The sequence below is a fragment of the Ambystoma mexicanum genome, unplaced genomic scaffold (genome assembly GCF_040938575.1).
Source record: "Ambystoma mexicanum isolate Mex_15411 unplaced genomic scaffold, UKY_AmexF1_1 Mex_scaf41, whole genome shotgun sequence".
NCBI lineage: Eukaryota > Metazoa > Chordata > Amphibia > Caudata > Ambystomatidae > Ambystoma > Ambystoma mexicanum.
The window spans coordinates 19,165-33,289 of NW_027182457.1; the positions used below are offsets into that span (position 1 = coordinate 19,165).

General features: G+C 45.6%; 1 protein-coding gene across 1 annotated transcript in view; it reads left to right on the plus strand.

The window, feature by feature from the left end:
* The first annotated feature begins 203 nt into the window (after positions 1-203).
* Positions 204-14,125, plus strand: part of LOC138559124 (hepatic and glial cell adhesion molecule-like) — a 472,939-nt gene continuing 459,017 nt past the window's right edge. The window contains exon 1 of the mRNA XM_069642690.1: positions 204-413. Coding sequence (XP_069498791.1) covers positions 320-413 — 94 coding nt within the window. The 5' untranslated portion in view covers positions 204-319. The remainder of the gene's footprint in view (positions 414-14,125) is intronic.

The window sequence follows — 14,125 nt, forward strand, 5'->3', positions numbered from 1 at the left end:
AAAATAGTCATGAAGGGAATGAGAGGGGATATTAAAAGTAAAACAATATAAATAGGTGGAAATAGAAGAGGGTGCTGAGCACTACTCTTAGTATGTCAATGGTCACATTGTTATGAGATGCCACACGTGGACCTTTCAGCCCTGTACCTGATAGAGGTTTGACTATAAATCCTGTGTCAAAATGTCTCAGGACCAAAATTACACATGCCTTCTGAACGCCACTGTTCAGCTGTCCTGCCACGTGGAGAACGGCACCGACCCATCCTATTCCTGGAGTGTGAATGGGACACCCTCATTGGTCCCTTCCAGGGTAGTAGAGATGAGCTACGAGTCTGTCGTCAGGAACGTGACCTGCACTGTGAAGAACCACATCAGTGAGGAACAGAGTCAATCCACTGATGTCACCTGCCCAGGTAAGGAGGCAGATGTCACGGGGCACAGCTAGAGCAGCGGGACTGCATGTTTGATAGGAGGAAGGTCAACATGGACGTGCTGCGTCCAAGCGCTGCAGCTCAGTCTCTAGAGAGAGGATAATGGACTTGACTCATGTGATAAGGTGGAAATCCTCGCTGCGATAGTCGGGGACAGTGGGAGTTTACATTTCTCTGTTGATTTGTTTTTGCCTCTATAAAAGAAAATTCAGTAAATTCTAAAGAGAAAAAGAGAAAAGAGCAGCCACCAAACAGTTATGTGTCTCCTTTCATCTTTCTCTTCATTTTGTCCTGTTTTCTCGGTTTGTTGTTGACAACATCCTTTTTCCATGTCTTCCTTTAATCGTTAAACCATTCTGTTATCCACATTCACCCACATTTCCGTTGCTTATTGTGAGTCTATCTACTGCACAGAACTGCATCTTTAAAAATGGCGCAATTACAATGGTGCTGGCCAATGGTATCACATGTGCCAAATGAAGGCCTGCTTCACAGGGCCACTAGAACAGACACTAAGTGGCATGTAATTATGAGATACAGATGGTACAAGGCACCCTGAGGCCCAATCTGGGAAGATCACAAGTAAGAGGTTCCAGCACTTAAGTGAAAGGCGCAGTCAGGTGGGTAAGTGGCCGAAAGCCTAGTAGAGACATTCGACGCTGGTGCTTAGTACCTTGTCAGCAGAGCAGGAGGCACCTAGGGATCCAATAACATGTATTCTCCTATAGACCTAGGAACCAAGAACACGTATTCTTCCATAGCATATAGTAGGTGTAGGCACCTAGGTATCCAACAACACGTATTCTCTTATAGCATATAGCAGTGGTCTTTTTAGGCCTGGCCCCCCCCACAAGCAAAATGTGGGCAGGCTGGGCCCCCCAAAATTGCCAAATGGAAATTATTTCCAAATGGCTATGAACCATTGCGCACCTTCATAACATCCTACTCCCAGTATAGTCCCTGGGCGCCCCACCTGCCCCATCACAGTCTCTGTGCTCCTTTATCCCACTCCTACCCAGTCCCTGTGTTCTCCCCATCGCACCACTGACCCTGGGCTCTCCCCACCCTGCTCCCACCACTATCCCATGGCTCCCGCCCCTCCTGCTCCCACCACAGTCCCTGGGGTCCCCCACCCCGCTCCCAGCACAGTCCATGGCCAGTGGCGGCTGGTGAATTATTTAAGTGGAGGGGCATAAATATTTCTCCCCAGATATGCATTAGCGACGGAGCGCAGCGAGGGAGCCCAAACCAATCAAGGGGAGGTTGGGGGGGTTTCCCCGTGAATTGTTTTAAAATAATGAGTTAAAATCTTGCATTTAAGGGAATACTTAAAAATAAATTGGGCATAAAGCCAAACACTTTGCAATTGGCGCTGGAGGGCCTGGAAAGCAGGCATGATATTTTTTACTGGACATCTATGATAGATGTCCAGTAAAAGATACCATCCCTCTCCCCTGGGCCTCACAGTGCCTAATACAATCAACATGATTATGGGCCTCATTACGACCCAGGCAGTAAGTTACCGCCTGGGCCGTGACTTTACCACCATGGCGTAAACTACGTTTACGCCATGGTGGTTGGCGGACTTACCGCCCCATTCCGACCTTGGCGGGGCGGTAAGTCCCCAATCCCCATTTACCCTTCCCCATTCCCATTTTTGCCCCATAGGGCATAATGGGAGTGGGGAAGGCGTTAATTACGCCACCGTAAATTACGGTGGCGTAATTAACTCCATGGTCCCTTAGCGCCATGGATTTTAACACCTGCTAAAAGCAGGTGTTAAATTCGCCATGGCGCTAAGGGACCTCGTACTCAGGCGGTAAGGGTCGGCGCTGTTTACGGCGCCGTAAACCCCTTACCGCCTGGGTCATAATGAGGCCCTATGTGTGTATGCAAGGCACTGGGGGGACCACGGGGAAAGCATGGCATTTTTGACTGGACATCAATGATAGATGTCCAGTAAAAAAAATGCCATCCCTGTCTTCTGGGTTCCACAGCGTCTCAGAAGGAGAGCTGAAATTGGCAGGTGGGTAGGGGGATTGTGCAACAAAGGCCCCCCACTCGCCAAAATCAGCCCAACAGACCAAAACAAACACACACATTCATACAGCAATCACTCTATCATTCACACAAGCCCCCATCACCATACACTCACTCATAACACAAGAATACACGCACCCATACACATATTTAAATAAAAAATGAATTAACATAAACTTACCTTCTGCATGGGTCCTGAAGTTTCCTCACCCATTTCTCCAGCTCCTGCATCATGAAAGGAATCGGAAAGCAAGAGCTTCCTGGTTCCTGCACATGCGTGCAGGGGCCTGCACGTGGGTGCTGAAATGCCCCGCTCATGGCTGTTCTGTCTGTATGTGCGAGGAAGTGCAGGGGCCCCCCCGCGCACATACAGACATGCAGGTCCCCAGCCAGCATTTCCAATGAGCTATGCAAGGCTGGCGAAGCAAAACGCCCCCAACCTTGCATGGCTCAGCGAGCATGTGCAGCTGGGGAACTGAACTGGACAAGGGAAACCATGTTTCCCTTTGACAGTTCAGCTAGCTCAGGAGCACTCCCTCAGCTGGAAAAAGCAGCTGAGGGAGTGCTCAGTGTTTCACTGGGCTGGCTCCTCGGTTCTTCCATAATGGATGAGAGGGCCACAGGGTCGACGCCCCCCCTCGCCCATTATGGATAAGCCGCCAGGATCTGACTGTCCTATAGAGCAATAGGGCAATACCCAAACCAAAAATGCAAAATGCTAGTGTGGGTCAATTTTTTGGGGTCAAAATGGCCACTTTTTTGGCCGATGTGGGCCAGTTTGATGAGTTACTTCACTATGCAGCTAGTAGTTTTGACCTTTGTTGCTGAATAAATACACTTTAAATATCACAATTTGCTTACATTTTAACAGAAAACACCCCCTGGGTTACTATTCAAACAGTCTGTCACTAAAGTAATAAATTGCCATTTGCAACTGTGGGCCACTTTTTTATTGGTGCCTGAGCCAGTTTTAAGCTCCAGTCCGACCCTGTGAACCGCCCCTGCCCATTTTCCTCCATTTAAAGTTTGAAGACCTCTGGCATAGAGTATGAGGCACCTAGGGATCCAAAAACATGTATTCTCCTATAGCATAGAATTTCAGGCATCTAGGGATCCAACAACACAGATTCTCTTATAGCATAGATTATGAGGTACCTAGGGATCCAACAACATATATTATCCTATAGCATAGAGTATGAGTCACCTAGGGATCCAACAACACATATTCTCCTATATCATAGAGTTGGAGGCACCTAGGGACCAACAACACATATTCTCCTATAGCATTTAGTAGGAGGTACCTAGGGATTCAACAACACCCATTCTCGTATAGCATAGCATATGAGGCACCTAGGGATCCAACAACACATATTTCTCTACAGCATAAAGTAGGAGGAGGCAACTAGGGATCGAACAACATGTATTCTCCTATAGCATAGAGTAGGAGGAGGCACCTAGGGATCCAACAACACACATTCTACTATAGCATTGATTATGAGGCTCCTAGAGATCCAACAACACATACTCCCCTATAGCATACAGTAGGAGGAGGCACCTAGGGATCCAACAACATGTATGCTCCTATACAATATAGTGGGAGGCACCAAGGGATCCAACAACACGTATTTCCCTGTAGCATAGAGTAGGAGGCACATAGGGATCCAACAACATGAATTCTCCTATAGTATAGAGCAGGAGGCACCTAGGAATCCTACAACACATATTCTCCTATATCATACAGTGGGAGGCACCAAGGAACCAACAACACATATTCTCCTATAGCATAGAGTAGGAGAAGGCACCTAGGCATCCAACAACACATATTCCCATATAGAATAGAGTAGTAGCGGGTACCTAGGGACCAACAACATGTATTCTCCTATAGTATAGAGTAGGAGGTACCTAGGGATCCAACAACACGTAAACATGTACTATCCTATAACATAGAGTAGGAGGAGGCACCTAGTGATCCAACAACACGTATTCTCCTATAGCATACCACTTATTGGTTGAAATACCTGCGTGCATAAATGCATCTGTGGAGGAGCTTCAGTTTATAGGAAGGAGGAGCGGTGGAGGTGAAGCTGTCACCCATGGTTTCTCTATTAGTTTCCCTGTAGCACAATATAAGCTGTTCTGAAGCAGTGCTGATGTTGGACATGAAACACATCCAGATTGACTGACTATTTGACTCTGACTATGAAACTGTAAATAAACCACGCATTTCATCCTGAGATATAAGAAAGTTTAGGATTATTTTGTGCAGCTTCGACGTTCTTCCTTCAATGGAAATATATATGGATTTGCTTTGACGGGACATACTTTTCTCTCCGTGCCAGGACAGAGAGCTCTTTTAAAATGCTTGTTTTGCTCATGATCTCATTTTAATTCCACGATGTGTCAAAGTATCTAAATCGTGTACTTTGACATTTCTAGAAACAATACATTGAATTGTGCGAAAATAAGAACGCTGCTGTAGCAACAGCTGTCAAGCCCCAAATGTAAGTGTGGAGTGGACTTTGCTGGACATTCGACTACTGTGGGGCTGGATTAATGAAACACCATACATTGCTTGGTCATAAGGAACAGCATACATCACTTTCAGGAGACTTTATATCTGTGGCTATTTATACTTAAAAGGATCTCTGGTATAAAAGAGAACACATTTCTGAGGCCAGAAAACTAGCCCACTGGCTACCAATAAAGGAAAGGATTGTATTCAAAGCCCTGACACTGACCCACAAGTGCATTCACCTCACTGCTCCTGCCTACCTCTCACAAAGGATACACCCCGTCTCCACTACCAGGCCAACCAGATCACCATACACCAACATGCTCTCTGCACCACTAGTAAAAAGAGTCAGAGTGGGCGGATCCAGCTTCCCCTATCTCGCGCCCACTCACTGGAATGCCCTACCTCCCACTATCCGAGGTGAGGCCTCCCTCACCACCTTCCGCAAAACTCTGAAAACTACCCTCTTCACATAAGGCCGGACACAACAGCACAAATACTTATCACATATGTTGTAATATATGACCAAATGCAATATCTGTAACAACAGTGTGAAGTTTTGTAGTATTCATAATGTGTCAACAACCGCTATCATGCATGTACCCTGTAAATAAGTTATTGCAAGTAACAGCGCCTCAATGCCCCTGGGCTGCTTGCGCGCTATATAAATAAATAAATAAATAAATAAATAAATAAATAAATAAATATGCATGTAGTGAGCCACCCCGCCGAGTACTGGAACAGTGGCTGCAAACCCCGGTTTGAGCAGTACTTTTCCTTATAATCTCACCGCAGGCGGCTTCCCAGGAATAGACACACGTAGTGCATCTTTTGGCTTCAGGTCGAGAAGCTTTCTCTTCCTGCAAGCACACCCTTTGCTGTTGAGAAAAACCCCTTTATGTGCACTTCTCGGCCCTTACGTCGGCCTTCAAAACAAACCTCTCCCATGTGTTTGTACTTCCTGATGGCATTGGGTTCTTCCATTTCGAGTCTCTGCGCCCTGTAATTATTGTTTCTTCAATAGCCAGCTGAGGTGTCTTCCTTATATGGAAGACACAAGTATGATGGGCCGTCCCTCTTTCCCTAGCTCAACCCCCTGCCACTCCCTTCAACTTGACCCTCTACCAGGTAAAAGCATTTCATGAAACCATTGTGCTCTGGCCCATCCTGGAAGGGTCCAGCCTGATCCCCATCCTTCCTGGCTCTTCACTCTTGCTCCTTTGCCCTCCTCTTCTTTCCCTGGAGCCCAGCAGAGGACCAGGGCCTGTATGGTGATCCGCCTGGATAGCCACCGCCACCTTTCTCTGAGGCCCCTGAGTTCTCCCTAGGCACCAACCCTCTGTCTCTGGGTGAATGCCGCCCTAGATCCCCAGTGCCGCAGAGGGAGGGGAGCCAGTGAGTGCTCTGCAATGAGTAGCGCAGAGAACCAGTCCCCTTCAGAGAGTGAGTTACTTTGAGAGATCTAATTTCAGGCTGTTGTTAATGTCTATGCTGTGTTTACCTGCGCCACTAAATAATGATGCTGTTGTTGGGGGGGAGCGGGGGTTAGAATGATCCCAGTTGTAACCAGTGCATCACTGAATCCACTGGGATCCCACTTAAGGGGAAACCAGTTTGAAACCTTGCTCTTGTTGAGATGTATTATTGATGATAGGATTCAAGATTCAACTGATGAAAGTCACAGTGTGAGCTTCTGATTGTTAATAAAATCTGGCAGTGTTTAACATAATTAGGGCTGTCTCCATGACTCCACTGGGTGTCAGATACACAGTATAGCCACCCTCTATAGATGGCCCTCACTATAATGTTTCAATGTTGTGGACCCGAGTTCATGGCCGGTGCCACCCTCTTTAAGTATATTAAGTAATATTAGTATACATTGCTGTTCACAGAAATCACTAAAGAGTGATCCTGATATTGGTAATTGAGCCCATTTTGCAGTACCAGTTTTGCATAATATAGCCAACATAGCACAAAACTGGCCTTACCAATATAGCAACATATACTCCCCTATAGCATAGAGTAGGAGGAGGCACCTAGGGATCCAACAACAGGGCCTCATTACGAGGTAGGGGGTAGCCATGGTGCTACTAGCACCATGGCTACCCCCTTACTGCATTCCGATTCTGGGTTCCCGAAATAGGGATTTACCGGGTCATTCCAACCTTGGATGACCCGGTAAATCCCCATTCCAGGAACCATTCCCCATTCCCATTCGAGCCCCCATAGAGCTCAATGGGAATGGGGATGGAGCTAATAATGGTACCGCTATTTGCGGTACCATTATTAGCTCGGAAGTCCCTTAACGGGTCCCGTCCTTAACACCTGGTAAAACCAGGCGTTAAGGAAGGGACCCGCTAAGGGACCTCGGAATAGGTTGGTAAGGGATTACCGACACCGGTGTCCTTACCGGTGCCGGTAATCCCTTACCACCTACCTAGTAATGAGGCCCATACTCTCCTATAACATATGCATGCTGGATGCCAGATTTTACACATGCCTTACATTATTCCCTGGTGGTGTCATGCTGGGATGCAAATATGGACTATGGAATGAATCCATTACTGTGGAGCCATGTATACCCGGTCACCTCACAGAAATTGCAGAGGTAACTAGTACACCTTTTTCTTCAGCACAGCATAATAGTAAATACAATCTCACACTGCATCCATTACTATTGTGCTGCTACTTACTAACTGAACATAGATGAACTGCTTTATTAAACGCAAAGTGCCCCAATATTGGATCCCCTGGATGGCATGTCGGAATGCTGCTTTAACAGATCACAAATAGTGGTTGACAATATGCGCCTGTCACCACCGTGGTGGTCTAGCGACGCCTGACCTTGTCTGAGAGGTGGCGTATTGTGACGCTGCAAGGGTGTTGCCAGACCTTGGTCTGTGGATAAGACAGAAGAGGTTTGGGTGGTGGGGTGAAAGGATTGGAGGATTAGGCAGGGGAAACAGCAGTTTAGTTGGGGGACACAATAGGGATGAAGGGGAAGGGGCAGATGTTGTAACAGTGTGGATGTGTGTTTCTTATTTGTGATTAGTTGCAAGTCAGTATGAGAGTACATTTCTGTAATATGTGGCTATATTTATGAATGAGATTGCATAATATAATTTAGTGAAATGAACATGATAAATAATTATACGTTTAATAATTTTGCTCATAAACCCAAATTAAGTTCACTCTTAAGAACACATGGGTCCATACTAAAACTTCTGGCTTTAGTCAAATCTCACTTGTTTTCACCCTGGTAAGTAACAATCTTTACTTACAGTATAGGACATATTACATGGTACTCACATAAACATATTTCTTCTCAGATAATGACACTCCTGCCTTGACCTATCCCTTATCTTGCAAAGCACACGTTGGCAACTAAGAGGTTAATTATGAATCCATGTGATTCCATGCAATTGTTATCCTAAAGAAGTGTGAAGAATGTAAACGCAGTGACATTCATCAATGTACGTCTTTTTGCTGTACTTGTAATTTGAAATAATTACCAAAGCGGTTAGAAGTTCACACAGGTTAATTATTGAATTGGTCTAGGCTCAAGGGGAGTTGACATCTAGTTTAAAGGCCTCAGATGACGATGGACTGCACAATAAAAATGATGGTCTCTTCTTCAGCCAATGCCTTCCTAGTCCTCAAAGGAAACACTAAAGGCCTGCACTTACGTCCCTACAAACCCTGACTCCTCCTCAGCAGAGTCCAGCCTTGAGGGGCCAACCATTATCTCGGCCCTATTACCCTGTGACAACGTAGAATCACTTACCCCCATGCCTCTTGCTGTCCTGTTCTCTGCCTTGACTGCAGACATCTTGAATGGGCAAGACCTACCCGCAACCCTATAAAGCCCTTTCATTGAAAGCGGCTGCTTAATACTACTAGATCTCCGATCACTTACCAAGATAGATGCCGTCTCTGTGCCCAAAGACATGCCATCCAATTATTATCATCACTGTGGAAGGGAGGAGGTGAGGACCCACACAAGCCTGCAGGAGATATCTTGAAGCAGGTTAGAAATTGCTACTCATTAACTCTCAGTTACAGAACAAGTGGCTCAATGAATCGCTTTACTCTACAGACCCTCAGTTCATTGACATAAACCTGAGTGTCCCAGAAGACCAGCGCAAACATCCTTAGGAACATTCATATCTAGCTATCCTCTGTGCAAGGTCCAAATGCAAGCTCGCTACATGCTCTGTACCGTATGTGAAATATTCCCCCGTGCGGAACCTGGTGTCATAGGTGCTCGGAATATCTGTGATACTGTTATTTCTCTAGGCAAGGTGTTTATGTGGCTAAGAATCCTTTTACGATAGTGTCAGCTAGCGTGCGACGGCTATTGTCACATGCGTGATTAATTAGTTAAATAAATAGACCATTTTGGCACTGATTCAGAAGGAAAATATTCATAAATCTTAAACCAATGAAGCCCCTATGCATCACCCACTATCGTAAATGGAAAATGAATGAACGCTCCTATACATGTGTATTGACAACCACAAACTGAACACCTGCACCAGACTAGTCCCGGAGTGAATGAAGCATTGGTTTGTCTGATGAAATTTACTGGTTACGGTAGAGTCTGACCAAGGGTGGAAGGTTCCCTGCCCTAGGTCTGAGAAGCCGGGAATACTAGATTCCCATATACCCAGAGGTTCACGAGAAGATGCCCTTTATTTGTCCACCCAGCTTCTCCAAGTTTACCCACATGCCGCAACAGATTTCAGGTACACCAATTATTTTCCAGCCTCTGATGGGGAGAGAACGTTAGGTGGCATGAGCCTGTAGCAGGTGCTGGTGAACTTGAATAACAACATCGTTTTCATCCAATCTTTGAAAGAACATGAACAAAGTCTCCTGTAAACGTTAGTTGAGAAATGCCAGTTCTTCAGGAGCAGAGTCAAGTACATCGAAAGCCTTGTATCTACAGATGGCATTCTGTGCATCTGTCTATTATAAAAGCACTCTGCAGTGGGCAAAGATGTCACTACGTGAACTCTGATTCATCCTGTGCTTTTGCTACTATTACTGGACATTCATATCAGCCCTTAGAAATATCAGCGGGCCTCCCACCACCTTGTCAGGCACCTGTCGCATACTATGCCAATTCACAACTATCCTGCATCCAGCATGGTAATGCCAGTCTCATGATTTGGGAGCTGAGTCGTACCAGGAGAATGACAAGGAGACAAGACCAGTTTACTTCTCAGAAATAAATATCACATATATATCTACAGTGCTAAATTCACTGTCTGCAATAACATCAATCCCATGACCTATGCATTGACATCTGCAATACTGTACTCCACGACAGACCATTGGCTTACTGCCTGCTCTGACGACTTCTGGCAGATGCAATATCATCCCTGAGCCCATTGTTGGAGTAGAACAACCTCAATTTTTTCCCAGCCAACCCACATCCACATGATCAAATTCAGAGGAAAGATCCAGTCTCGCTACGTACAGGGTTCTCCCCATGCATCCACTGGCCTGTGCTATACATGAGGCAAGAGTCATTCCGCTAAGTGTGGTCCCGATACCTTTCCTGAACCCAGTTTGTAAAGGGTTGAACCGATTTGTTGATTCGGCCCGCATTGTTAAATCCTTTAACAGCTAGGTTGCCAGAATTTTAGAAGACACATCAAATAACGAGATGGGCTGGCCACTGAGAGGGGTCTATCTGTGTCCTTTAAAAAGAATTCGAACCAGGATAGACAAGTGCCACGAATCAGGGCGTTGTCTGCTTCAATGATCTGATTGCGCAATCTATAAAGTATGTCTGCACTTAGTTCCTTTCTATTTTTTAGAAGGCTATTGGACTTACCATCCAGACCACAGGCTGCTCTCGAATCATTCAGTCTGTCTATTATCATCTCAATTTCATACCTGTCAAAGTCACATGTCCAGGGAATATCAGACAAACTGACCGCCTTTGTTATTAAGCTAGAACTTCCGACCTCCCCCTTATATTTCATAGTGAAATGCTCTACCCACACTCCCTCTGGAGCACAGGAGGCCTGACATTCCATTTGCATCTAGTTCTTCTGATTCAAATGCCACCATATCCATCTGGCATCCTTTTTTATTAGATGCCCAAACAAGTCTTGGTTCCCCTTTATACATATCTGCAGCTTGACATCTTTCACCCATCGTTTGTATTTCTGTCTGCAAGACTGAATAGCTTGCTTCTTCACATTCCATTCAATCACCTTTACCTTCCTCGGTTTCCTAATATCTGACTGCATGACCCGTTTCTGTTGGGTAATCGCCCTATCAAAATGGGTTTTATCACTGACAAAGGCCTGTTGCTCCCAACATCTAATTGAGGAACTATATTTCTTCAACAGTGTCAAAGTTTGACTAAACTCCTCAGGAGCAGTGCAGCACACCTTCTCATGTTCACTCAAATTACGCCACCATTTACCATTTCTCTATAGAACTGTTGACCTTCACTATATTTTTGCTAAGTTGTAGTACCCTATACTTAGAGGCATTTATTATCAGGTTTCCTCTATTACCCCTCCCCGCCCCCCCTTTGCAAAAATAGTTAAGGAGCCCTCGAACATGTCATTGTCACTGCCCCATCGGTAAAACCTCAAATGATTTGATATTTACACGTTTGATATTTGCTACATAGATGTAGTCTACAGTCGAATGTGAGGCGTGGCCATGCCACGTGGGTACTGGGGGTGAACCGGAGGGAGACAATGCTTTCAGTTGACAAAAGCCCCATCTCGCCAGGAAGCCTGCTCATATGAGCCCATGCTTACTATTAATACACTGTGATTCAATTCCAGTGGCACATCGAGCCCCCTCCGCTCCCCCAATTCTTCAAAGGAAGATGCAAGATTAAGCCATATACAATTAAGGACACCTCCTAAAATGATCGGACCTACATCATCCAAAACTGAGTGAAACCACATCATTCGAACATTCTCTATGTCATTTAGCACAGAATCTATTCCCACCCTCACCGCAGTGAAATAGATATTAACAGTAAGTATGGCCTGGTCTTTCCCATGTACTACTTCAGTAAAGAAGGTGATTAGAACTGCTTCTTATGTTGTGGCAATACAATTGAAAGCCATCCCTGCTTAATTTTAATAGCCGCCAGGATCCCTCCAAATGGGCACCCTTTGCTGCCTTTCTTTGCCTTTTTTTTGTTTATAATGCTAAACCCATCCATCATAGGGGTAGCAGTAAACCAGGTCTCCTGAACAAAAAACAATATTGTATATTAGAAAGACTGCCCTCACACCCGCTTTCAGAAAACAGCTATGCCCCGAGAGTTCCCGCTTACAACTTTGCACTCTTGAGTTTTGGAATCCAGGTCTACCCCCTTTGGACATGTGAGGGTGGAGGCAGCCAGGCCCAGTTTGCTGGGACCTTATGAGGGTGGACCTGCCTCTGTCCATCTTGAGTCACTAAGCATTTTATGTTATTTTTATTATTTTCCCCACCCCACCGTTTATCCACAATATCCTCCATCTTATCATTCTTCCGTGCCTAATAACATTCGTACCCTCTTACCGGCAATTCCTCGTGATTGGCATAAACCAGTTTCTCAGTAGCTTAGCGTACAGATGGACTGCGCACTTCCCCACCATCCTTTTATCAAATAGATGAACAAACGTAATGTCTGAAGTAGCCGCAGCTCTCAGCTCTGTGATGGTAGAGACAAGCTGCAGTATCTGGCTCTATTCAAGGGCATATCCCTCTCCTCTTCTAATACTGATTCAGGATTCAGTGCTGAAGAAGACGATTCTGGGGTGTATGCGTTTCTTCCATGTTCAGGTGTCCCACCTTTACCCTGTTGCCTCTCCCACCATTGATTTTTCACATTTCTCAGTGACGCCAGACTACCAGGTTCTGCGCTAGGCTGTATCATAGCATCAGTACTCTTATTGTTACCCACATCAGAAGCCTTACAGGTGCAGGCACAATTAGAAGCAAGCATATTTGCAGCCTCCACCATAGCCTCACACGTGGGCACCAGCTCGACCCTACCAGTATTCAAAGTCACCCTACAGAGTTTTCTGGTATAACCAGACCCCCACCCTTTCCCCTTTCTTCTTCTTTATTATCAGTTTCTTTTCCAACTACTACATTCAGTGGGTCCACTGGGTAGAGATGCAACTCAAATTGTGTCTGCTGCCTTTAGCCTCAATCCATCCACCTGTCCCTTATGCCGATGTGTTCTGGGTGTCATCAGTTACAATTACGTTCTGATTTGCCGCTCTATCTTTCCTAGTCTGCAATTTGATGGAATCTCTTTTAGCAGATGCATCAAAAATATTTCTCAAAAAGGTCTGCTTTTGCCTCAGGCCTTTGCAGTTCTTAGACTTTTTCATTGTCTCACCTCCCTTCGATCTTATGGCACCAACTCTTCTCTGTCCTCCTGCACCAACACCCGTATGCTGGCCTCACTGTTCTCTGCATTCACAGACGTCTCCCTGTGTTGGATCGTATGAGCCACGTTTAGCTGAGATGTTCGACCCTTGTTGCTAGTGCCCATATACTCTCCTCTCAATAAATGATCTTTTATTCTCCTTGAGAATAGTGGAGTTTGCTCTTACTTCCGGCACTACAGTATCAGACAAACGTATAAAAGACTGCAGGACCAGATTTAGAGCCACCAGTTGGCTCTCTCCACTTATTAGGATCTCTTCATTACTTGCCATCATACAATGAACTGGCGGAGGCGGGCATTTACCATTGCAACCATTCTCCTGCCTCGCCACATTACTAGTCGTGAGAACGTCAGGATCGTCTGGTGCATAACTTACATCATACTCTTCCCTATCCGGGGAGTCAAACATTCTCTGGAGGCACTAAGCCTGGCAGTCAGGGAGGACGAGGGCCAATCTCTCGTCTTGCAGGCTAATACATATGTCTTTGAAAGACGTACTCACTCATCTTTCGACATCCTGAAGAACTGGGCCTGATATTTCAATCTCTTCTACATAATCCGTAGCAGAGCCCGCCATAGATGAATCAGCTATAGGATGGCCCAACTTTACAGTCTCGCTATATATTCTCCGCTTGGCCGGGGGAAAGAATGCTGTGATCTTCCCCTGTTCGCCCCTTTCGTGAATTAAGAAATTGCTTTCCATGTCTTCATCTA